Consider the following 26,396-nt stretch of genomic DNA (forward strand, 5'->3'; position numbering starts at 1 on the left):
GAGAGAGAGAGAGAGAGAGAGAGAGAGAGAGAGGGAGAGAGAGATTGGGTTTTCAGCTTCAATATCTTTGTTTTGTTCACAGATGGAGGATGCCTTAAAGGCAGCAGACACTATTGGCTACCCTGTGATGATCCGGTCTGCATATGCTCTGGGTGGGTTAGGTTCCGGCATCTGTCCCAATAAGGAGACCTTAATCGATCTTGGGACAAAGGTAAGTATTTTTCTGAGCAATGTTCTATCCTCAAATGGTCCTGATATTGAGAGGGAAAAAGCACAAATCTTCAGCTCATATGACTTTAGGCAAACTAGTAGACACTATCTGTCCATTTTCATTTTGCTACTGACTTCATGGAGGTACACGTCATCAACCTGTATTTTTCAATCTACTCCAGCAAATCACATTATTAAAATATGTTTTACTGGCTAAGAGAAGAGCAAAATAAAAATGTCTTGTTTTCCACATGACTTTTGAGAAAATGGTATAAGCCTCCTTTAATAATACGAGTGGATTTTGCCAACACACCAATAAGAATACAAGGGAGGGTTGAATTCTTATAGTTTGTTTTTCTATCAAAAGCACATTAATTCATCACTAAATACATTCTGAGAGATTTAACACAACTATTTTCACTAAGAAAGATGTTCTACACAAAACCTTGCTCCAGAGCTGTTTGTCCATATTTTGCTCCTAGAGTACCATAGCTGGCAATACTGAGACTCAGTGATAACTTTCACTGAGGAAACACAGGTATAGCTAGCTAGGACCTCTGTACAGCACGGGGCTGAATTTGACATAATTATTGTACAGCCACTCTTAGGGTGTCTTAGTTCATACAATTTATAGTTTTTCATTTTTTTAAAAAACCTTTTGGATTAAAATAAAGTAAGATTTAAAATTGTTGACATTAAAAAATTGAAAGCAGATAAATACAATTAAATAGACACAGGCATTTGTAAGTGACAGGTTTACAAGCCAACAACTTAGATTTAGTTTTTCTGCAGTTGCCCATATTATAAACGCAACAGGCAACATATTTAATATGAAAGGTTTTTTTCACATTCAGGGATTTGGAGTTATTTACTTAAAGCGAAATATGTTTATGTAGTTATAAAATATATTTACTATAGCATATTAAATGTTATGAATTCTTAAAATTAGCAATGTAGTTAGAGACAATGTATTCTTCTCTGTATTATATATATTTTTTCCATAAAATAAGATTCTGAATTATCATTTTTTTAAATAAAGAACATTTACAATATGAAGATAGTTTGGAGTGAAATTTTTTCAATTATTTCTACTCTGCTAAAATAATCAATGGTTGTTGAATATTTTCCTTGTTGAAAATCCTTATTTTTCTCCTTGAGATTAATTAGTCATATCATTACCTCCTAATCTATCCCTTTATTCATTTGATGTTATAATTAGAGCCACTAGATGCTGTGCTAAGTCATTTAGGTACTTAAGTTAACTCCGGAGTAACAGTGAAGACTTGAAAGAATTTAAAAACAAGGCTAGGAGGTTAGCAGAAAGGATGCCAGTTTTTCCTGTATCTAAATTTCTACCCTAGTTTACTAAAATACAGAATTTATCCCTTTTGTCTCTGAGTCTTCTTTCTGCAAACAACCCAAATGACAAATTAAATCATTACTCGTTTGTTAACAGTCGCTCTGGAATGTCCCAACAGCTTTGAGAACCTCATTATGGGTAGATGTGGGGACAAAGGAGTCACACTTCTAGCTGCATGTGTTGAAGCCTACAGTGATGACTGTGGCTGCAAAATATCCAGTGTTGAGATCCATTACAGAGATTTTAAATTGACTTGTCACTGCATCATACAGGCTACTAATAATTTGAAATAAAATGAAAATTCTTTTTATCTTACTGCCATCCAAAATCAAATCTGTTATGAGACAAAGGGATATTTTTGTCTTCAGTTGTCAGTCACCACATGTTCTAAGGTCAGAGATCGCCTCTTTCATATATTGAGTTCGGCATTCTGCCATATCGTGGGTACGCAGTAAATATGAAATGGTAATTATACTAATTCATATCTGTCTAATCAGCCATGTATGATATATGACTCAGAGTATTTAAGCACTTAGGCAGTGATTAACCATAATAATAGCTGCATATGATTCTTCTAATTCCCAAGTTGCATATGCCATCTTGGCTAACTGTTTTCGAGCATCATCATCTTCTTTCTCTCCCTCATCAGCACCAGCGAACTTGTATTGTGTGTATCACTGTACAAAGCACCCTCAGCTATTTTAGAGAAAGCCCGAATCTTTAGACTTATTTTTTCACATTTATTTGTACTTATCACATTTTCTGGTTTCACAGAAGCCTAGCTACTGAAATAATTTCATTTCCCTCTGCCTGATTGCTCAATTATTTTCTCTTTTTCCTAAATTAGTTTGATTTAATGTCATATCAGCACTTTGAATGGCAAGCCTCAATAACCCAAATCAAGCACATTCACTGCAGGATGCTATTCCTGGTCCCACTGATTTTCAGACCCCCCATGCCTTCTGGAAGGTGGGGGAGAATGGAGATGAGGTTTAAGACTTTAGTGCTGACCAGGATGTAGGTCAGAGCACTTTCCTTAATGTCCCTTTTAAACCACAGCCTTTCCTTAAATCTTTGGTATCTCTGCCATTGATCTCCAGGCATTCGCTATGACCAACCAGATCCTGGTGGAACGGTCAGTGACAGGTTGGAAAGAAATAGAATATGAAGTTGTCCGAGATGCAGATGATAACTGTGTCACAGTCTGTAACATGGAGAATGTTGACGCCATGGGTGTTCACACAGGTAGGCAAAGAATCTTCCAGAATTATAGTCATGCCTTTGGCTCCAAACTCAGATTGCAATAGCAGCCTACATACAGTGCTTTACCCGTCTTAGCTGGTGGGCTGATTACAACACTTAACATTTATACATAGTATTTTATAGCACTGAAAATATTCCCACCTTTAGTTTGGAATTCACAGAATTCCTCAGCAGCATGATAGAGTTTGTAATCCTGATCTCAATGGAGGAAGGTCAGATAAACCATGCATTTGAATCGTGACAGTGTTGAGAAGTTAAGATGGGGCTTGCAAAGACTTAAAGCACACTTACGTGTTAGTGATTGAGAAAAAAGTCTCCAAGGTATTGAAAATAGGTTTTTAGAAAGTTAAACTAGTTGGTTCCACAGGACAAAGGTGATAACTAACATTCTAGAAATGTTAAATTGAAGATGGAAGAAGTTTGGAGAAAGGAGTTGGGACTCTAGAATGGGATACGTGAGAATACAGAAATGGAAATGTTGACACAGAGTTATTGGAAATCATTAAGTGCAGAAGAAATCATTGCAATTAGTGGCACACGTACCTTTTACAGGATATAGTCTTAGAGAGCAGAAAGAAGAGGGTTAAACTTTGACTGATGGAAAACGGTTCAATTTCTAGGGAAGGATAAAGAGAATTAGTGTTGAGGCAAAGGAGATAGAGGGTTTTAAAGAAAATTAGGTGAAAAAAGTATCAAATAGATCAATGCAAGAATATATTTTACAAAAGATCTTTCTTTGTAACAGTATTAGTTCCCATGCAAGGTCAAAAATTAAGGTTTAGTTTGTGCTTTTAGATATTCACAAGAAAAATTAGAATACTCCAATTTAGTGATGGAACAGGCACGGGATGAGATTGAATGGTAAGGAGGGGTCAGGAACTTGACAAACTTTCAACATGTTTAGTGATGAAGAGATTGGGAGGTTTGTGCGTCTGACAATGTTGGAGATAGGTTTCTTGAGGACAGGGGAGCTAATTATGTCTCCAGGCAGAAGGTAGAGTAGTAAGGATCCTGGGATTGAAACTTCAAAGGCCTCATGTTGGAGAAGAATGAGATCAGGGAGAAAGGAGAGGATTGAAACTAGTCTAACACAGGAGGAGAGACTATTCTTTGGAAGGACAAACTTGACAGACAATTTGTAATGAAGGAAGGGAAGCTGAAGTGCTTGATGTGAATCTAGGAGGCTGATAATTAAGCTTTAACAGCTAGATGAATGTAGCAAATTTGGGGGAGGGCTGTGTGATTCTGTAAGTAAACTGTCAGAATTATGTGGACAATATGAGTTTTGGGGAACACCTGATATTTTGCTCATATGAATGTGAATATTAATTTTAATCCTTTCCTCAAATCTTCAGTCTACTTTATGCCTTGTATCTTATTTTAGTAGATTAAGTCAGTCAAGCTGGCCATTGAAATATAACACCAAATAATGATCACTTGTGTCGACAGGTGACTCGGTTGTCGTGGCACCGGCCCAGACACTCTCCAATGCAGAATTCCAGATGTTGAGACGCACTTCAGTCAATGTTGTTCGCCACCTGGGCATTGTGGGAGAATGCAACATTCAGTTTGCTCTTCACCCCACTTCCATGGAGTACTGCATCATTGAAGTGAATGCCAGGCTGTCCCGGAGTTCTGCCTTGGCCTCCAAGGCCACTGGGTAAGATCAGAATGATTGAAACACATGTTTTCAATTTCTTTGTAGGTAGAAATGGAGAATTGACTGCTAGTTAATTCAGAAGACCATTCTGTATGTATAAGAATTACCCCCATTTCCTGTGTGTTAGCTCCAGAACATTTAGAAAAACCCAAAGACATGGTTATTAATGAGCTTGCTGCCAGGTTGAGACAAATGGTATTGTTAGGTAACCCTGTTTGCTGACTAATCATAAGCCAACCAAAATCTGGGTGGCCAAAATAGGCTGTGAAAAATATGCTTCTTAATTGGACTTAGCAGATGCTGTTAAAGAGTGAGCATTAATCTTTAATTTTGGTTTTCAACTGCCTTACCATCAGCTGATAAATACTTTATTTAACTCAACAGTTCAGTATAGATTATTTTGATTTTGGAAATAGACATGACAAAACATACACATTTGCCTATCAGCTTATAACTAACAAATGATTTTTAAAACTTCCCCAAGAATTAACAATATAGGATCTTTCCACGGGTTAGAACCAAATAAGTAAATTCAATGTCCATTTAACAGCTGCATAATTGGAAGGAAAGAAAAGAAAACCTCTTGTTTCTATTGGTATTTTTAGCATCTGGTGTTTAAGTTGTATGACATTTAAATGAGGAAAATATTTACTTTAGTATTTTTATGTAGCCACAGAGAAGTGCAAGGTTGTAGCGCTCTATACAGAAGCCAGAAGACCTGATTTCTTGCTTGGTTCATCTACGGACTTAGTGACTTTGGGCATAGCACTTACCTCCTTCAGTTTCCTGGTGTGCTAAGACAGGAACCTTTGCCAAATAAGTCATATCCAATTCTATAGTTCTGTGAATTATTTCATCAAATAAAATTATCTGAATTGGCATTCCAGGGGATGGCCAATTTTCTAGAGTATTAGTTGTTGTTGTTGTTTTTTCAAAATCGCAATGTTCAAATATTTGGAGCTGGAACAAGGACTCAGACTTGCAAAGCCCATAATTCCTGGCCATGTATAATACACCAAGCTCCAGCTGTCTCTTTAGATACAAATTTGAATGCGTTTTCTCAGAGATTATTTTGCAGATTTTAATCTAAATGGACGTTAAACACAGGCAGCAGAGGTAAAAATCTTATTTATCATGAAACCTATTGATTTTGTGTAGAAAGGATGAAGGCTGTAGATTGTGGCAATACAAGATAGGGCTTAAAAGTGGATTCTGGACTGCTGCATGCTTTATCTTGAATCACACTATTTTGTAAGTGGCCAGTAAATATTTATATGGAGGAGGTTTCAGGTGTGTCTTATATTTTAAAATAGAGTGATGGCAGAATTGTGAAGAAAGATTCATTCAAGTTTGGAGTTGTTTTCAGTACTTATTGCTTGGATTTAAAAACAAACCAAACAACCAATGAAGCTAGGTTAACTCTGCCTCCTGCATTACAGCTACCCACTGGCATTCATCGCAGCAAAGATTGCTCTAGGAATCCCACTTCCAGAAATCAAGAATGTTGTATCTGGGAAGACCTCAGCCTGCTTCGAACCTAGCCTGGATTACATGGTGACCAAGATTCCGCGCTGGGATCTTGACCGTTTTCACGGAACATCCAGCCGAATTGGTAGCTCAATGAAAAGTGTAGGCGAGGTGAGTCTGGGAGTTAATACTCTATCTATACTATATTTGGTTTTAGTGTTCTTGCCAACTGCTTGAGAGCATTGAAAGTCAAAAGGCTGCCTGGGTGCTATTTTCCTGGCTGCTAGGAGTTTTGTTTCCCCCTTAGTGTTTTAAAAGTGCTTCTTTTGAGGGTTAGTCTATGTTATTTGTTACATGATGTCTTTATGGATTCAAAGTTCCACACATACATATATATTATATATATATCGCAACATATGTATATATGATACATAGCTCTCTACCTCTATCCATCCATCTATCTATCTATCTATCTATCTATCATTTGTATATAGATGTATATATATGATATGCATCAATATTTGACTAAAAAATTTCATTTCATACATACATATAGTATATATATACTGTATATACTTATATATACAGTATATATATATAGCATGTGTATATATCTGAGATAAAATTTGTTTTTAAATCAAATATAGAGAATAAAACATTATAAAGGATAATGTAAGAGCTGAGAAGATCGTGGGTAAAATATTTGCTGCTGAGCATGATGATTTGATTGGTGTCGCCAGGACACACACACAGGAGTGATGGTGATGTCTGCAATCCCAGCACTGGGTGGGAATAGGGTTGGGAAGGAAGTGAGAGATTGGTGTTTGATTGGCTATTCCCTAGCCACCTAATTTAGCTAAATGGCAAGCTCCAGGTTCAGTAAGAGATCTTGTCTCAAAAACTTACATGAAGAAGCAGTTTAGGAAGTCATCCCAAAATCAAGCTTTGGTTTCCACAGCACATGGATCAGTAGGTACATGTCACACAGCACACAGAACAGTAGGTGCATGTCACACACAAAACATGGAACAGTAGGTGCATGCCACACAGCTACATGGAGCAGTAGGTACATGTCACACAGCACACGGAACAGTAGGTGCATGTCACACACAAAACATGGAACAGTAAGTGCATGCCACACAGCTACATGGAACAGTAGGTACATGTCACACAGCTACATGGTTACTCATGAATACACCACACTCGTACAAATACCACACCCCCAAATTGTGTAATGCACAAAACCAGACAACTGCTCTGAAGTTAAATACTTGATTTTAGTCCACTCATGAGAATTGTGGTTTTCATTTTCTTATACTTCACATTATCACATCTGTATAGGAGACAGGCAGACTACATGAGCTCTCACGAACCTTCCAGTACAACTATTCCAAACTGAGAACGCACAGTGGAATAGTAATCTCCCTTTTGCTGAACTGAAAGGTCCTGATATTTTGTTTATCCCTCCTTCCCAGAAATTCCCTTTACTTCTACATTTTACATTTGGGGCAGTGTAAAAAGGTTAATCTGCTTGAAACTGGTGCTATTTGAATATGTATCTTTCACATAGTTGACACTCAATTTTATAATTTGTCATTAATGTGAACTTGAGGCTATCTAAGGAATCATGAAAATTTACTGAAGGCAGTATTGTAAACCACTGATATTTTAAACTGGAGTCAAAATCTGCACAGCAATTTACTGTTCTGTGGAGAGACTCAAAGGCAATGTTCATCCACTAAAATAACTGGGTAGGTTGCAAGGCCAGGTTAAATTTAGTTTTGAGTACTGACTGGTTCAGACTATATTGTCCCATTTTTTTCTTATTAGATACAATTAGCTGTAAATATTGTAAAAAGACATATAAAATTTGTCATGGTGGAATTTAACCTCCATCTAGATTAAAAATCACAACCTATGTGTATTTGTTATGATTCTTAGGGGTCTGCTAATATTAAGGCTTAGCTGTAGAAAAGCCAAGCTCTCATGGATCCTGACTGGTATTCTTTAAATTGTCTGTTCCTCCTTATTTGTTTTGTATTCTAAAGGATGTTGACATTTGAAAGGGAGGGTCCCTATGTGCTAGTCATTTGTTCCTCATTTTAATACTAGTATGCTTCAGAACAGGTGCAGGCAGTGTCTTCCTTACTCTCAGGAAATACAGCTACATTCACTAGCTGGTAAAAATCTAATAAAATGTTAAAGATTCATTAAAAAGCACGGAGAAAGGGGAAGAGCGACTAGGGAACAAACAGCAGCTCAAAATCTGCGGATATTCTCAGAATCTTTTTGCAGTTGTCAAGTTTTGAAAAACACTACACACCTAATTGTGTTAAAGAGAAACTAAAAATATGTGAGATTGTCCTTTCAAGAGAAACTCTTATGTGTGTATCCCAGGTCATGGCCATTGGTCGCACCTTTGAGGAAAGTTTCCAGAAGGCTCTGAGGATGTGTCATCCATCTGTGGATGGGTTCACTCCCCGGCTCCCAATGAATAAGGAATGGCCAGCAAACCTGGATCTGAAGAAAGAGCTGTCCGAACCCTCCAGTACCCGTATCTACGCCATTGCTAAGGTAATATGGGATGAGGTAGCTGGAATGGCCTCCGGAATTTAGTCAGCTTTGCGAACAGCCCAGTGTTTGTAAAGTGCCTTCTGACCTCTTCATGTGAGCCAGCACACATACATGCGTGCAGTCTCTGTCTCTCTCACACACATATAAACATACCTCTTTCTCATCTCTGTCTTACATATAACATCTCTCTGAATTTCATTAGACATTATTCTGAGTAATAAAAAGTATTTTTTTTAAATTTAACTTGAAGCTTGGACCCAAGGGCACATTGCACTTTTAAATGATACCGACATAGCCGAAATGGGCCCTCCTTTCAGTATACACAGCACCAGTACTTTAAGAGTTTATAGTTCTGATGTGTCCTTTCTTGTTACCTCTTAGCAAATGCTCCCTGAAAATGGATGAAATTGTATTTAGAGAGGAGATACACTGGTATCCTATAGTACATCTTACCAAAGACCCTGATATAATCCCTTTTGATTTTTTCTGTGTTTAAACATCAGGCTACCCAGACTGTGATAGTAGGCTTTCCCATGCAATTATCTTATTGGAGGGCTTACTTGTAGAACAAAAAGCCCCGCCTTTCTCACGTCCACCCCCTAGTTCCTTTTCATGTAAATGAAGTGCCATTTTAATCTCCCTTCATATTTACTGTGCTTAGAGTTTTGAAGTTTCAGCTCGTCTGATTTTATGAAAGGTGACTTGGGCATCTGGAATCTGTCTGGTCAGAAATCCCTAAATGGCTTTTTGACATTTAAGGAAGCACCAGCATTAATCCTCCAACAGTGTCAAGCCACCCTGGGTTCATAAGGCTCCCTTGGCAATTTTCTGTGTGTGTGCACGTGGGATGAGCTAGTGAAAATATGAATTGTATCTTTAAAGAAGAAATCTGACTTATATAATGCCTTGGTAGCAACAGAAACGTGCACTTTATGATTTGAACTTACTGCAACTCTTACAAGCATTTAGTGACAGGCCTGCAGAAAGCTGACAAAGAACAAGGGATATTTCCTTCAGAGCATCTGATATACACTTTCCTCATTCTTATGGGGTGTATGTCTAGAATAGTTAAGTCCTACTAAAGTTCTGGGAGAGACTATTATATTTGATGAAAATTTTCTAGTCTTGAGTTTTAAGACTGATTGATGTTTTTCAGGAGTGGTGGGGTGCAGCAACAAAGTCAGATTTTTCTAGAAGGCCGATTCACTGTGTATACTGTTCTTCTCTTAGTCTTTTATTTAAGAAGCAACTGAGGACATTTGTATGTGTGGATGTTGATGTGTAAATATATAGATACATATATAGATATAATTTTCTCTTTCAGGGGAAGGGCAGTAAATGGATTTTTTCCTTATATCTAGCAATCTCATTTTTGCCACTTGAAGCAGATGAAAAAGGATAGCATCTCCCAGTTCCCAGCCAGGCTGTAAAACTCAGGGAAATCTCTCATTCTTTTCTAACAGCCGTACAAAGGATGGGGATGCAGGGCAAACACGGGGAGGTTCATCCTGCACAGAGCACGCTGTGTACAAGCAAGAAGTGCAGGCGCAGGGATGTAAATTATTGTCTGCCGAGTGCTGGGACAGGGAACTGATTCCTGTTTGTTAGAGGTCATCATTACTGTTCATTTCCACAGCAATCAGGGACTTGGTGATTTTGACAAAGAAATAAGGACAGTGCAGAGCTGAAAGGGAGAAAGAATGGAGGGAGGGTGGGACTCCCCACTGCTTTCATGATTCTCAGGAGAGGGCAAGGTTTTCTGAGGACTGGCTTTTGCAGAATTCTTATTTCAGGACGACTGGGTCATCACCTCTTTTGATTTGGGGAAAATGCAGGCATTAGTTTTTATTTGGAGAACATTTCACCAGCCTAAAATGTGTTTGGGGTCATAATAGCCTTCATTCCAGTGGGGGTAAGATGGTATAGTTACAGTGTGGGAAGATGATATCTCAGGACTGGCAGGCCTACTTCACAATGGAAGCAGGCCTGACTGTAGTAAGTTTTTCTTTTTCTCAGGGAAGTGGCTACCAGATTCTGGGCCCTTGTTCATTTTACATCATCAGATGTAATCTTTATTTAATCTGTAAAAAACATGAATAGCTTACTTTCCATGTATCGTCTATTGCTAACTCCTGGCAGCTTTTGGTCTCTCAGGGACTAAGACCAAGGTAGATTTTGTAGATATTTTTGTGATTTTGTGAAGAATTACATAAGAGTAATATAAATAAAGTTAAAAAACGAACATGGCTTTGAGTGTTTTCATTAAGTGTTATTCTAGTCATGTGAACTGTGAACCATGTTATAGCTCAAAGCTTACAATCATGGACTCTTTTATAGCAGAAATAAGTAAAGATTTAAGAAAACTCAACTTTATGAGTTGAATATAACATCAGAGTTCCTAGTTAGTTGCACTTCTCTTCTGAGTTTAAAAATATAAAGTATCATTCTAAAATAGTTTTGAAATCGATATTATATGTCTATTATTGTTCCCTGTGTCTATGTACATTTGTATGAATATAAATAATAACAATGTGCATGTTTTGGCTTGGAAGGTTTGGTTTGGGGGGTTATGTAGTTTGCTAGTACATCCAGCTCAGTGAGTAGTCACTACTTTGTTTTTGAGATTGTTAAAGTACACTTAAGAAAATGATAGGAACAGCCAATAGAGTATGTTTATAATGTCATTAGATTCTTTTTATTACCCAATATATAGTTTAGTCAATAGTATCCTAGCCAAATATGGAGGAGGAGACAGGACCTGTTGAAGCTGTTGAGAGCACACATTACTCTTGTACTTTCTCTGTATGACATTTGTGGGTACAGTTAACAGAATCCTAAGTTTATTTCAAAGAACATCAGTGATTCAGTTTCATATCTCAGGCGGTAGTCTGGCCCCAGTCTCTCTAAAGAACGCAGAAAGGAATGGCTGTTTGTTTTCAATTAAACAAGACATTTAGAAAATGGTTGCCATGGAAAGTGTTTGCTCTTCTTCTGGCAGGCCTTGGAAAACAACATGTCCCTTGATGAGATTGTGAGGCTCACATCCATCGACAAGTGGTTTTTGTATAAGATGCGTGACATTTTAAACATGGATAAGACACTGAAAGGGCTTAACAGGTAAGAGGATTGCTTTGAACCACTCTCTATTTTCAGTGCAATGTTTTAGTTGTCCTTTTATACAGCTGGCCAACAGTCTGCCTCAGTTTGCTAAATGATGCCAACACTGGGAAAACAGACAACTGTCAGTGTCTCACATATTATGTTTTGAAAGCCATTTATTAATATTTTGAATCATTTTATACTTTCATTGGTGATGTCAAATATTGTGATTGTTCAAACTAAATTGTTAGAGATCAGAATAGCTAGAGGACATTTATAAATATTCATTGTTTTACATATTGTTAATAAGAAACTCAACAAATAGTATCTTGATTTTCTGTACATTTTCTTTTCAGTTTTGAACTCTAGTTCTGCTTTCAATATTAACCTACAAATTGCTCTCTATCGACAGGGAATTTATTCTCCTTGTATTTTACTGATATTATCAACATGGAAACTTTTAGTCCAGCATATGAATGAGCCATACTCATTTATCTGTTAATAATCTCTTTACCTCTGACTAATTTACGTTTTAATTTTTCATGGACAATTATTTATAATTTTCATTTTATGTTTAGAATGTCAGATATTTAAAATGTATCCTTTTAATTTTTGTTTGGAGACTGCCTATTGGGTTGTCTCTGGCTTAGACAGGTTTTACACATACATCTTTGAGAAGAGGAGTATCTATTACCAAATTAAGATGTAAGGTTCTTCTTAGCTTCTCTCCCTAATATACTGAAATGCACTTATGTTGGAAAGAAATCTCATCTCTAAGCCTAGGGATATATTTAGAGAAAGAAAGTTTTGGTAGTATACAGTATTTTCAAATGGCTTGGGGAAATGCAAACAATTTAATTACATAAAATGTTGAGGGTAAGGGAAGATCTAGAAGGGAGTTGCTCCTCGATTTTACCCATGTTAAATTCTTGATTTTGTACGCAGTGATTTTGCCAAACAAGGATGAAACTGGCCACCATTGCCTGTAGCTATCCTTTTAAGAGCTTGTGTAAAATGAACAGTAGTCAGCAAGTAAGACAGAGATGGAACCTATACATTTGTCGAAGGGTTTTGCTGACTTAGGGTTTCTTTTCTTGGTTTATGAGACCAGTAAAACTTCCATGTTGAATTATATATAGTCTGTTCCACTGCTCAGTTTTAGGCAGCAGATTTCAAAGGCTTAGGAAAGCACTCCGGTGAAACCACACGGGGGCGCTAGAAACTCACAGTGCGTCAAACAGCCCTAGAGTGAAGAAAAGCAGATGCTATTGAGATCGAAGTGTGCGTTTGATATACTTTCTAATTTGCGGGCACGGGGGTTGGAAAGCAACTTCATGTTTTAATTCAGTGGTTCTTGTTGCAGCTAGAAGTCGTGTTAGATTACAACTTAGTAGAAAAAAGAGCACATTTTGGTAGAAAAAAGGGAAAGGTCTTTGGAGGGTAGGAACACCCCATTTCTGTAGGCGACTTAAAGTATCTCTACTGATTCTGTTGCATGTGCTTGATGATAATTTGACACTTTTTGTTTCCATTTTCTGATATAAGCGCATTCATAGTTAAATATTCTTTCATTTGTTCATAATGATCTGTATAAAGCTACCTCAGAGCTTGTAATAATTTTAAAGGTTCAAAAGCATTATCTAGCCTGTGAAAATAGTTTTGATGCGTATTACAGCATGAAATCCAAACACCTGTAGTGAGACTCAAATGGTACTAACCCTAAATTTTGTGTTATTTTCTGAGAGATACTGTATGTATTGTTCAATCTCTTTCTGAGGTTCATTGATTTAAGCACATAGAGATGTGATGCCTGTTATAAATATTATATAATTAAGGAGAGTGCCTGGCCACTGTCTCGACCCTTCTGTGGGATATAAGGGTCTGAGATCAAAAGGATATCAAAGTTGATTTTAAGTACTTGAGACTCAAGTTTCCTGGCCCAGTTTTGATCATTCTTACCTTTATCCCGGGCCATGAGATCTTTTACTTCATTGAAAACTTCTAAATGACCAGAAGGATTTAGATATCAAATTATGTGTAATTCCCAAATTAATGGAACCCCTTATCATCAGTTGACACCAAGGGGTAGACTTCGTTGCCAGTTTGGATAAGGGTTGGAAAGACCAGTTGTTCTTCCTTACACTCACATTTGTTTATGGTTTACATTGCTCTGAATCCTTAACCGCTCCTGTGTTGGAAAATTTGACTTTGGATGTCGGCCCAGGAGGTAATTGTTCATTTGATGTATGTTCAGAGGACTCCAGATTTTTCCTGCCACTGCATATCTCTGGCATCCATGCGCTTAAATCCTTTTGCAACTTTCACATAGATTTCTGGGGGGAAATTACAGCAAGGGATCTCAGCCATCATAGGTGTGATCATTTGAGGTGAAATGTGTTGTGATCATCAGATTAGTGTCTTAACACTGAGTGTCTCCCTTTCAGAAGTCAGTTCTGATCACTGTTTCACCAACCCCCGAGCACAGAAATGGTGACATATATGATACTTTGATGACAATATCCATTTTTAATAATTTAGGGGATAGCCATTATTTAGGCAGCTTCAGAAAATTTTCCTCCTTTCCATTTGTGTTTACTGACTTTCATGTTGTCTTTAATTAGTTATTGCTAATGAAGAACATGCTAGGCAGTTCATCAAATTTACAAATGGTACACTGTCATTCATCAACACAAGGTAACCACTGATGTGAAATCTTTGTTTAGGCTCCAAGAAGTTTCTCGTTACTGAATGTGATGTGTTGTCATACAGGATATGTGTGTGTGTGTGTGTGTGTGTGTGTGTGTGCGCGCGTGCGTGTGTGCATGTGCACACGCATTGGAATTGGAATTTAGAGGTCTAGTACTTACAAAATTACCTATTAACTGCATAACAACAGATCATTACATGTTGATAGATTGTAAGGAGTTTGAAAAGTTAAGACTGCTTGAAGTTCTAGAGGAATTAAATGTGCACACATACACAGACATGCATATGTTTATAGTTTACAGGTGTGTTAGATACCATCTAGAAGAACTAAGACTACATGTAATAAACACCTCCACCAGAGTTACATTTGCCACTAGAGGCACAGTAGCTTTTAATTCCATATAGCAGGGCCTATGATAATCATTTTCATTTTGTTAGCAATGGCCAGACAAAAATGGGCTCAAAGATCCTTTAGCTGGGATGATATTGCTGTAATGAAATATAAATATGCTCATTTGTGAACAGGAAATACCTTAGGACCTTATGTCCAAACATTTTATTTATAGCACCAAATTGAATTGAACATTTTTCAACTGAAAGGCAATCATAATATTTAAAGAAATATGAATAGGTCAGAAAAATTATGAGCCCCTCAGTATCCTCTGCCGTCTGCTGAGAAATTGTGTTTTCAAACACTATTCTTCTTCTGGACTCATTCACTATTTCTAATATACCACTTCAGGGATGTTGTTACACCAGTATAATTTAGAGAAATTTACATAAAATACCTGGCCACAACAAAGCTGCATGAGACCTCCCAGTTTTCCTTCAAGTGAGTGTTTTAAAGAAGAAACAGCCTGGCTGTGTTACGTTAGCAGATGGAAGTTCTCCCACCATTTATGTCGATTGCAATTTTTCTGGAACAGCCTATTTTGCCCTTCTGACTTTCATGTCACACGATACTACTTACGTTAACCATGTTGGAGATAACTGTTAAAATGAATTTGTTTTTCACTGTTTTAGATGCTCAAAAGTAGTGTATATGCCTAGTGAGTTATAGTTTAGATTTTAGAAGCTAAGGTTTGGATTTATTTCTCTATGAATGACTGATGTAAATTTGCTATTGGTTTATGAAAATTCAGAAATTACTTTTATCCAATATTTTATGGGCTTCTATAATGTTTTTTATGCTATTCCAATTCTGATAACATGAATAATATGATAATTCGCTTCCCTTTGTCATCTCCCCTTACTGCTATAATGAATGAACCGAAGAAGGGACAAGTGGGGTTTTCAAGGGCCCGGTTTCCATCTGAACTTCACTATGTTGGCGGGTGCTGAAAAATCACAGGCATGCCTATTGCTTAGGGAAACAATCTCAGGCAAGCCTAGTGAGTTCTGCTTGGGCATTCAGGTGGTAAATTGAGCTCAGTAAAGTCGGCCACTTCCCTGCAGCCACCAACTTCTGGCTGATGTAATAATGCAGGTGTCACCTTAGCTGGAACAGTCCCTTTGAGTGCTCTCTCCTACACATGCTAGTTTCTATTGACTTTTTACTTAACTTGCTCACAAGGCATGGCAAAATCAGACAAGAACACTTCGTGCTTACATTTGATTGAAGTTTCCAAGGGACAGTGTCACCCAAGAGTTGTTAGAACTTACACGTAAGGATGCGACTGTCTGTACTTTGGTTTCTGGTGTTAATTTATAATTTCCAGTTTAAAACATTAAATATAGAAGTAACTCAGGGAAACTTATATGAATATAATATACTTGCCTGTTAGGATTTGTTTATTTTGGAATGATATATTTATGATGCTATTTATTCCTTTGGATGTAGAAACAGGATATGGGGGTAGGATACTTTAGTGCAATCTTCTGATTTTATTCCCAGAAAATGGGGATATTATATTACTTTACAGCAGTACCAACTTACTGAATTTCTTAGTTTAATCCTAATTATAACACATGCCCCTTCTTATTTTACTAGGCTGATATACAAGGTGCCGAATATGTGACGTTTGAAGTGTTAAACATGACAGGAATCCACTTTTCCAGTCATGACATATTTCTATTCTATCTTTAGTCTTCATATTACTAGTCATCTATACAGCGAATTTCCTTCTTTTATTTTTCTTTTGTTCTTTTGATTTTTCTGAGACAGTATTTCAGGAAGACTCTGCTTGCCTTGAACTCACTAGGTAGCTGAGTGTGGCCTTGAATTCCTGATGCTCCTGTCTCTACCTCCTAGGTGCTGGGATTAGAGGTGTGTGCCATCTTGCTTGGCTATGGAGTTCTTTGAGAGTATTAAAATTGAAGAATGCTTAAACAAGAATTTTTCTTTAAAATAGAAGTATTACAAAAGTGCATTATATTTTAACTTGATTTTATTTTTTATGTGACGAGATAGGTTTCTCTGAGTTATCTCATGGGTATAATATGGCTCCATTAATTTTAATAATCTATTTAATTATACATGATACAAAAACTTACACAAAACATTTAATGTCGTGAGAAAACCTTATTTATTAGTTAAATAAGAGTGTCATATTTTGACAATAATTGTGAATTTTCAAGTATAGATTATAAGCCCACTGAAGACAGGTTAATAACTAAAAATTATTCTTCAAAAAATGCTACTGAACCTGGTATAAGACCTTGTACACAATGGGTACCAAATAAATATTCATTAGCAATTGCTAATAGATGAACATGGTTATTAATAAGGGAAGATGATATCAGGAAAATGCCTATTCCATCATGCTGCAGTTAGACATACTGACAATATAAATAAGCTAGTAATTACTGATGATTAATAGATTCATGCTTATATACTTAGAATATATGTGGTTTTTAATCAACTTAAGGCTTTTAATTTTTAGATATGCAAAGTTAATATTGAGGGATATAGATAACATAATATGAATTATTGAAATGCCATTCTGACAAGCTTTTGAGTAAAATATCATCCCACTTGCTTACTCTCCTTTTGCATTAGTTGTTTCATAGTAGGAACTTTCCTTGGTTTGTAAGAGTATAAAATAGAGTTCACCATCCTAAGGAAGAGCATAAATCCTGGAATGTATACAAATGATTTAGAGATATCTATTTATCTTATACTTCCTTGGGAATCAGCATAAAGTGAGCAATTAGTAAAATTTATATGATAATATACCAATTAAATACTGAAACAGTATTGGTCTTAGTGAAAATCAAAATTTCTCAGTTGTAGCAAAGAAGGGAAGGAAATAAAACACATGATTCCCAGTTGCATAAAAAACCAACCAAATTACTAACTACAAGATGGATAGTCCAAGAAATAAGCCGACTGTGGCAAGAGACATTATAAATCAGCATCGTTAGGTTCCAATTTTTTTCTAATTATCTAGGAAGGTTCTAGATGAACCATTTACTAATAAAATAAGATTTATCTAATTGTTTTGTATCATTAAATAGAGATCATATACATGCAAGTACCAAGGACTAGAATACTTTTAGGATGAAGTTTTTATTATTTATTTGAGACTAGGCAACATTTATATTTTATTTTTCTGGAAAAAAACTACATCTTCAAAAATGTATGTTTTTGGCCATTTTTTGTTTGTTTTGTTTCTTGAGACAAGGATTTCTCTGTGTAGCACTGGCTGTTCTGGAACTCAAGTTGCAGATCAGGCTGGTCTCAAACTCAGGGCTGCCTCTCTCTACCTTCCAAGTGCTGGGATTAAAGGCATGTGCTATTGTACCTGGCCCCATTTTTGAAGTTTTGATGAGAAATTTTCATGAATATTTTCAATTGTGCTAACAGAGCCGGTTTACTTGGTAAAGAAGGTTGAGGCAAAACCCAGGGATTTTTTTTTTTAATGAAGACATCTATATTTCTCTTGAGACCTTAAAGCACATTGATATTATATATGATACAGTGGGGAAATAGCATGGTCCTACTTTTTGTAGATGGTGCAACTGAGTCACACCAGGGTGCTTGTCATCTTTTATGTCAGGTGAGTCAGGCGAAGTCAAGGACTCCAACTCAGTACCCCTGCCTTCATTTCTAGTCAATGACTCTTTTTCAAAGCTTTTTAGAGACACAGCTTTTAAACAGACAGTTGGAGATCAGGTCTTTTCAGCTGTCATGTTGTGAACTGCATGTTTTCCTGCATGAATAGTTGACCTCACTTAGAGCAGAAATATTGTAATGAACATGCCCTTTTCTAGAACTCTTCTGGGGGAACATCCAGGCAGCCTGACAGGGAAGAAGCCCCAAAGGCCATCTTTAGAAGACGTAAACAGAAGTTTTAAAGGCACAGAGATCTCAGAGGATATCTTCTAAAACATTTGCTTTATTAATAGTAACTTCTAACATATTTACAAATATGTATATATTTAAAATAGTGCATGAGCCTCCTCTTGCACATTGAGGTGTAGGAAATACAATAGAGGAGAAAGAAAATCATACTGGCAAAATTATAGAGTATGTTGCCCCCCTAGGGTATCCTTACTGGGTAAGTAATGCCTGCAATGCCATTACAGTACATAAAGTCACAGAGACGGACTGTAGGAATAACTATGCCTCATGTTGATACCCAAAATGCCTGGGAGCACTCACTTCAGAATTTCATTGTCCATTTCAAGGAGTGAAAACTATGATGTTCATCCCTGCCTCAAGGGCTGTACACAGGAATGCAATCTAGGGTGAAAAGAGACAAAGCGGGCAGAGGTGTGTGAGCATATGGAGACAAGTTCTCTCTATAATGTAGCTCTGACAGTTCCGGAAGTCACTGTGTAGCCCAGGTTGGCCTCAAGCTCGCAGATATCTGCCTGCTTCTACCTCCCTAGAACAGAAAGCATGTACCACCACACCTGGAAATAATTAGTACTTTGGTATTAATATTCATAGGAAAATTACGTTATTAAATTTAACACAGTATGAGTGGCCTTAACAGATTGAAACTAATATCATAGTATTTCTGAATAACCAGGGATTCCAAAATGTATTTTAAAATGAAGATAAGGCTGAGGATGTAAACTAGTGGTAATACATTTGTTTGCATGCTCAAGACATTAGATTCAATCTCCAGCATCACAAAAATAAACAGAAAATTATAAAAAGGAAGACAGGCAATAACACAGAATAAAGAAATTAGAAATAGAGTATTTAAAATATCTACAGCAGTATTGATTTCTCATGAAGTTTTGGAGCTGAGAATGTAGTTTCTATCTTTCAGCTGAAGTACAGTTTCGCACGATGCTGTCTGTTGAGAACCAGTACTTCAGATACTATGGTATCATGAATGCCAGCTTGACTCAGGTTGCATTAGATCACTTTCAAGATGCTGTGCTTTCTCCTGGACACTGGTGTGGCTCATGTCTGCCCTGTGTATCCTGTGCAAAGATGAAGGTGTGACATTCCTTCAAAGACCCCATTACTACAGAGGAACATGCCACGATACTGTCAGAAATGAAGAGAGGCTAATAATTTGCAGCTTGTGGTCTCCTCTATTGTCTTTTGCTTTTCTGAACACCACTCACAATTTTGCAAAGTATCTTCTGTAGTCCTCTTAAGGATATAGGCATGACCTCTCCTCCCCGCCCCCCAAAAAAGATGAGATGAGAAATAATCTTCCCACCAGTGGCGATAGTATGATTGCAGCACAGTATTAATATTTGGAGATGCCAAAAGTTATTAGCAATGTTGCGCAAACCACAAACCCAGGGGAGAAGTAGGCGAGGGTTTGCAGGATGAGAACAAGCCACTCAGTTCTCTGCTTGTATTAGTCCTAGGGTCATTTACTGAGTACCACGACAGAGAACTCCCAGCTTCTGCCTTCTGTCTTTCCTAAGAGAAAGGACAAATAATAAAATTGCAGGTCCATTTCATAATTGTAGGCTGAGTAAAGTGCTTATTTTCACATTAGAGCTCGTGAAGTATGGAGGGAAATTTGTTTAGTATGGCTTGTGAGTTGGTGGATCAGAGGAAAGCAGTCAAGTGGCAGAGAGGACCCCGTGAGTGCAAAGCTCCCCTGGTAATTGCGATGCTGCAGGCGCTCCTCCAGTCCTTTAATAGATTTCCCCCGCTCCTCGAGCCAGGTGAAAATTTCCTCATTAAGGATAACTTATTCCATTTCCTTTCATCATTTATTATTGAAGACCAAGTGTGAGTGGGGGAAGTCTACGAGATTACAGGGTAGAATTTTAAACAACAATAAGATCCACATTGGGAGTCTGAGAGAGAGGAGAGCTTGTATTGTTTATAACCAAGAGAACACACAAGAGGCTTCCTGCCGGAGAAGCTGAGCCATGATGTTTAACCAGTAAAAGATTACAGCGGAGTGTGTAAAACTCCCATTGTCTTGATTTAAGATGTTTTATCTCCTAAAATTTCACTCGTTTATTAGGCGCTGCTAAGTAGAGAGAAGCTGGAGATTCTGAGAGCGCTGTGTTCTGGGCAAGAGGTGTGACATTGTTTGTCATGTAGATTTAGCTATGGCAAGATGAAAGTCCAGACTTTGAAGACTTTACCTTTGAACTCTGAAAAGAAAAGCAAGATGGACAAATAAAAGTTGAATCTATAGCATATTTTAGAAGACATAGCTCTGTAATATAGATTTGATATACATATGTTTAAAGGTGTGAAAATAAAGCTGATCCCAGCCCATACACACAAATATCCAGTAATAGAAAGATCATTTATTGCACATGTTTAAAAAACCCCGTGCTTTAGTGTGCTGTGTTCTCTTCATCTGATCACTCCCCTAGCTGGGTATAATACTCCCTTTATTTATAATATAACATAAATGGAGCATTCCCCACTGAGGATTCAAAACACAGTTTTGAATACAAATTCAGCATTTATATTTCTTTTAGCAGTTATTGTGCTTTGTGTATGCTCCAAACGATTTTATTTTCCTTTGGAAAAAATAAAATTGTTACTTTCCCTAAAATACAATTCTAACTAGTTTGAAAAAGAAAAAAAAAAAAGAAAATGGAAAAGCAAAAGTAAAAACCAAGTTCTTGTGGTGATGCTGGAAGGTTCTGTTTAGAAGAATGTAGGCATGGGCAGGAAAGGAGGAGGTGCACCTGAGGCTGTTTAAGGAGCTTCTTGGTCATTTAGGATGGTGGCTCTCAACCTTCCTAATGCTGTGACCCTTTAATACAGTTCCTCATGTTGTGGTGATCTTCAATTATAAAATTATTTTTGTTGCTACTTCAAAACTGTAGTTTTGTTACTGTTATGAATTGTAACGGAAATCTCCGTGTTTTCCGATGGTCTTAGCTGACCCCTGTAAGAATCCTTTGACCAAAACAGGTTGCAGCCCACAGGTTGAGAACTACCTGTTTAGCTATGATTACTTATCCTGAACTCTGAGGAAGTTTAACCTTATCTGATTCACTGGCCCTAAGCTAATAAATCACGTCTTTAAACCATCTCTTCTCCTTATTGTAATGCGGTACAAAATGAAGGTTTGTATCAGAACAGGTTGGAATAAAGTCAGTTTTCTTCCGAGTAAGATAACATGCCAGCCAATTTTGTTTTGCATAGAAGTGACAGGAGTGGGGGACAGAGATAGTCTGCTCTCTGCTTTGGGGGTTCATCTACTTGCTATCAGGAAGCTTCCAGCTTGGGAAGGGATCTAACCTAACTTCGTTTTTGTAATTGTCACAGTGGGTCAGAATTACCCCAACCCCATTTCTCACCGAAGATGACTGAAAATTGCTTTATAATGTTTCATGTCTAAAAGCAGAAATTAATAGCAGAGAGGCCTCGAGTGGAATTTTATAAAATCCTTCGTGGACCTCAGACAATCCCAGTGTCTAGTATTTACCTTCATTCACATTTATGAACACTGTTATAATATTCAGTCTGGTTCAGTGAGCTCTAATTTTCAAGACATGCAAAACATCATGTCTGTTGTTGATCTAGTTACTGAATAGCCCATGTTAAAATAGTTCATTTGTTTACTATAAAATTCTTCTAAGAATCAGCTTGTTATCCTAAAGTTTGCACTGTGCGTCTAGCTTGATGCATTTATTGCAAAATTCTCATCTGGTATGAGATGCAAGGGTACCTTTCAGTAGAGCTCCAGGCATACTAATGGCTGTTTCTCCATCTCTAACACACTAAGGCCTCTTTGAATGTAGACATTTTGGATTTTATCTTCCGTCGCTCACTCCTGAAACATGCACAGATTCACTAAGCCTGGAAGCACAGATAGCACAACAGTGACCTGCTCTGCTGTCCCTGGTCAGGCTCCTGTGCACTTTCTCGCTACAGACTCTCAGTGTATTTCCATGTCTGCCATGAACATGACCGCTCTAGGTTACGTTGCATATGGTTGCCCTTACTTATAGACTGTCCGTCAACACCTTTCACGGTTATAAAGCTGAACTGCCTTTCCGTTTATTTTCTCAGCCTTCTGCTGCTGTAGTATTCCTCATATCCAGCCACCTGCACTTCATCACTTTTTTCACCTCTTGTTACTCCGTGCAGCTTATCCCTTCATGAGTTATTTCAGATCCACATCATTCCTTTGTGTCAAATATTCTTTCATATTTCTTTGGGCATCACTTTCCAGAAGAAATTTCTAGAAAGAAAATGCATTGCCATGATAAAATACATATCAAAACTTGTGTATGTTAAAACTCTAAATAGCAATTAAACAACAAATTCAAGGTTTTGGGAAGAATGACAGAAGAGGCTTTAGGTCCAACAGGAAAACAATTTGATTTGGGAAAGTCAAAACAGAAATAATCTACAGCAAAACTGATTCTAAAGCCTAGGGAAATAGCACACATTAACACACACACACACACACACACACACACACACACATTAGAACATGTAAAATGCAAATGATTTGAATCAGTTATATTCTTTTTTATTTGAAAGAAAAGAATTTTATTTTTTATTTGAAAGAAAATAATACAGTTATAATTGAGTTCTTCTTGTAGATAGTCTGTAGTATGTTCAGAGGGAGGTCTTCAAGATATAAAAAAGCAAACTTATATAATACAAATTGTTTAGAACTGGCTGTCTTTTGGACTTAACCCATTCACTTATGGAAAAGGATGAAATAATTATTGATAAATATCTACCTTCTCTAGCATCTGGGAACTGAAGACAATACACAGAACAGAGATTTAGGTAATAGCCTCAAAAGCCCAAATGTGTCCTGTGGACAATGAGCATATGTTTCATGTTGAAATGCACAGTACAAACACAAAATGTACAAAATGTTCTGTGTGCCTATTTTAACATACTTTGTTTGTGACATGTACTACAGTTGTTTAATAATAACACTTTTATATTGAACACATTTTAAAATGATGTATTTAAATGTTGTTTATAATGATCCTTTGCCATTTGAAATAATTTTCTTTAAGAAAATACTTAAAAATTTTATTCTTTGACAATTTCTTTTTTTTTTTGCCCTCTCACCCCATTTATTAAAGAAACAGTAAGAAAAGATACAATGCAGGAAAAACACCAGCCATCCTTCACATCAGACTGAACAAAGCACAGTGATTTTCCCTTTCATCTCTCCACCCTCACCCTAATCCCCCAATTCCCATCCATATCAGTTTACGTTTTGAGGTTCTTTGACTGGGAGTACCAGTGAGGAGGGAGCTGGATGATCGGAGGAACCATAAATCTGGCCACCTCTAAGTCCCACAAGAAAGCAAGGCCCAGTCAAGCAGAAATGTGGTGGGTCTGTGACGTGGGTGTCCACCTCCTATTCTGTGTTCAAGACCCAGGGAAAGGTCTGGCAGTAGAACATGACTAGGTCCAGGTACCAGGTCAGAGTTACTGCAGCACGGTCTGCTCACCAGTGCAGCATCACTAGACAGCAAGTGAGCCAATTCTCCAGCGATGAGTGAGTGGGGAATTAGGACCTGCAGGCCAATGTATCCCTGAGGAAAATCTTTGACAATTTCTTACATGTACATAGTATATTTTAATGACTTTTATTATTTCCATGACCCTCTCTTATCCTCTCCTGTTCTTGTTGACCTACTTCTTTCTTCACAAAGTTCCTCATGTTTATTTCTAAAAATTATTTACTTTGATTCTATGTGTATATTTTAGCTGCATGTATATATGTACATCATGTATGTACCTACTTGGTGCCTGTAGGGGTCAGAATATGACATTGGATGTCCTATAACAGGAGTTACACACTGCTGTGAGTCTCCATCTGTGTCCTGGAACTGAATCCAGGTCCTCTGCAAGGGCAGCAAGAGTTCTTAATGCTTTTACCCTCTGAGTTATCTCTTCAGCTCCATGCCAGCTTTCATTCTTTCTTTGCTTCTTTCTTTCCTCCCTTCTCTCTCTCTCTCTCTTTCTTTCTTTCTTTCTTTCTTTCTTTCTTTCTTTCTTTCTTTCTTTCTTCTTTCCTTCCCTTCCCCAAACATCATGTGGGTTTAATTATGGCTGCTTGCCTGAATTTGAGCTGGGGTTATTTACCAAAACATGGGTAATTTACCAGTAGGTATTCTACTGAATCAAATGACTTTCCTCCTCCTTAACTATACACTATTCCAGTTTCGTGAAAATGTTTTATTTACTATGAGTTAGATCATCTGATATCACAGCTGTATATTTCAGTTTTACTGTATTAAATAACTAACCATTGCAACTTTATCATGTCAGCTATTTCTGGAAAGAGCCCTTGGGTATCGGGCAATAGATGATTTACACTAGCATTTTATTTTTATGCACCTTGATTCTTTACCAGTTATTTTTCTATTGGTTTTGAAATTTAGGTTAAAGAGTGGCTTTAATCACTTTTGTATCTTTTCTGTTACACTGAAAATTAGACTAATAATTTCATGTATTTAATAATCATTTATCTGTGGGCCAGATAATGTGCTAGGTGTTGGGGATAATCCGATAAATGAGCTGTCTGTGGAGAGAATGTGCTATCTTGTGTAATGTTGGGAAACCCAGTTCTAATAGATTCCTGTTTCACACAGGTGAAGACCTAAAGTGAAAGTCCAACATTGAAAACGAAGCCACAAACTTAGGAATCATTATGCCACTAGGCTAATAGATCCCATGACAGTGGCTAAATACACAGAGGGAGAGAATGTGGTCCGATTGGGACAGGTGTCAAAGGCTGAGCCTTGACAAAAGTTGCACCAGTTGCAATGAATATAAACAGGGTGGGAAGGCTGATTGTGTAAAAGGAAATCCCAAGTTGTCACTGAAGAAAAAAACTCATTAGAACCATAAACATAAGATTTTAAAGAGATGAGGGAGAGAGACAGAGCCAGAGAGACAGAGAGAAAGAGAGACAGAGAAAGAGAGCAACAGAGAGACAGAGAGAGACACACAGAGAGGCATAGAGACAGAGAGACAGAGACAATGTGACAGAGACAGTGAGAGATCGACAGAGAGAGAAGTTTACAGAGATGTCAGTATTGCTGATGCCAGAGGCCTCCCAACGGCTTGAAGAATATATATTTATGAATTTTTGAAAGCAAAGAGACATGAATATGCTTGGAGATGAAATATAAGAGCATTTTTAGTGCATTTGAAATGGAACAGTTCACTGTTTGATTCGGTGCTTGTGTTTGGTTTAAACTTAAATCTTTCTTTTATTAAATCCCAGCGAGTCTGTTACAGAAGAAACTCTGAGAAAGGCCAAAGAGATTGGGTTCTCAGACAAGCAGATTTCAAAATGTTTGGGACTGACTGAAGCCCAGACAAGGGAGCTGAGACTAAAGAAAAACATCCACCCTTGGGTTAAACAGGTAATGCAATATCTCTTTCTATCAAGGATCTCTGTTTTGACATGTAGGTATCATCTCAAAATGACCATTAACGAAGTGTGCTTAGAAGGCGGCTTCCCTTATCTGATTGATGCCCATGACATTGCTAGGTTCTCTCAGCACAGGGATGACTCCTGCTTAAAGGGACAAGGATGAAGGGGCAGTAGAATGTAAATATGATTTCTACGCTTTAATTACAGTAGCCAAAATTATCTCTGCCTTTGACCTTTGTCTAAACATATATGTAGTGACAGAAATCTTGGTGTAATAATATATGGGTCAGCGCAGGGG

The 26,396-nt window shown here is 37.3% G+C and overlaps 1 protein-coding gene across 1 annotated transcript in view; it reads left to right on the plus strand.

The window, feature by feature from the left end:
• Cps1 (carbamoyl-phosphate synthase 1) overlaps positions 1–26,396 on the plus strand; it is a 108,463-nt gene that overhangs the window by 44,459 nt on the left and 37,608 nt on the right. The window contains exons 16-22 of the mRNA XM_028765574.1: positions 83–211; positions 2,671–2,815; positions 4,283–4,493; positions 5,933–6,131; positions 8,358–8,534; positions 11,533–11,651; positions 25,946–26,087. Coding sequence (XP_028621407.1) covers positions 83–211; positions 2,671–2,815; positions 4,283–4,493; positions 5,933–6,131; positions 8,358–8,534; positions 11,533–11,651; positions 25,946–26,087 — 1,122 coding nt within the window. The remainder of the gene's footprint in view (positions 1–82; positions 212–2,670; positions 2,816–4,282; positions 4,494–5,932; positions 6,132–8,357; positions 8,535–11,532; positions 11,652–25,945; positions 26,088–26,396) is intronic.

The sequence above is a fragment of the Grammomys surdaster genome, unplaced genomic scaffold (assembly GCF_004785775.1).
Source record: "Grammomys surdaster isolate TR1022 unplaced genomic scaffold, NIH_TR_1.0 165, whole genome shotgun sequence".
In the NCBI taxonomy this organism is placed as follows: Eukaryota; Metazoa; Chordata; class Mammalia; order Rodentia; family Muridae; genus Grammomys; species Grammomys surdaster.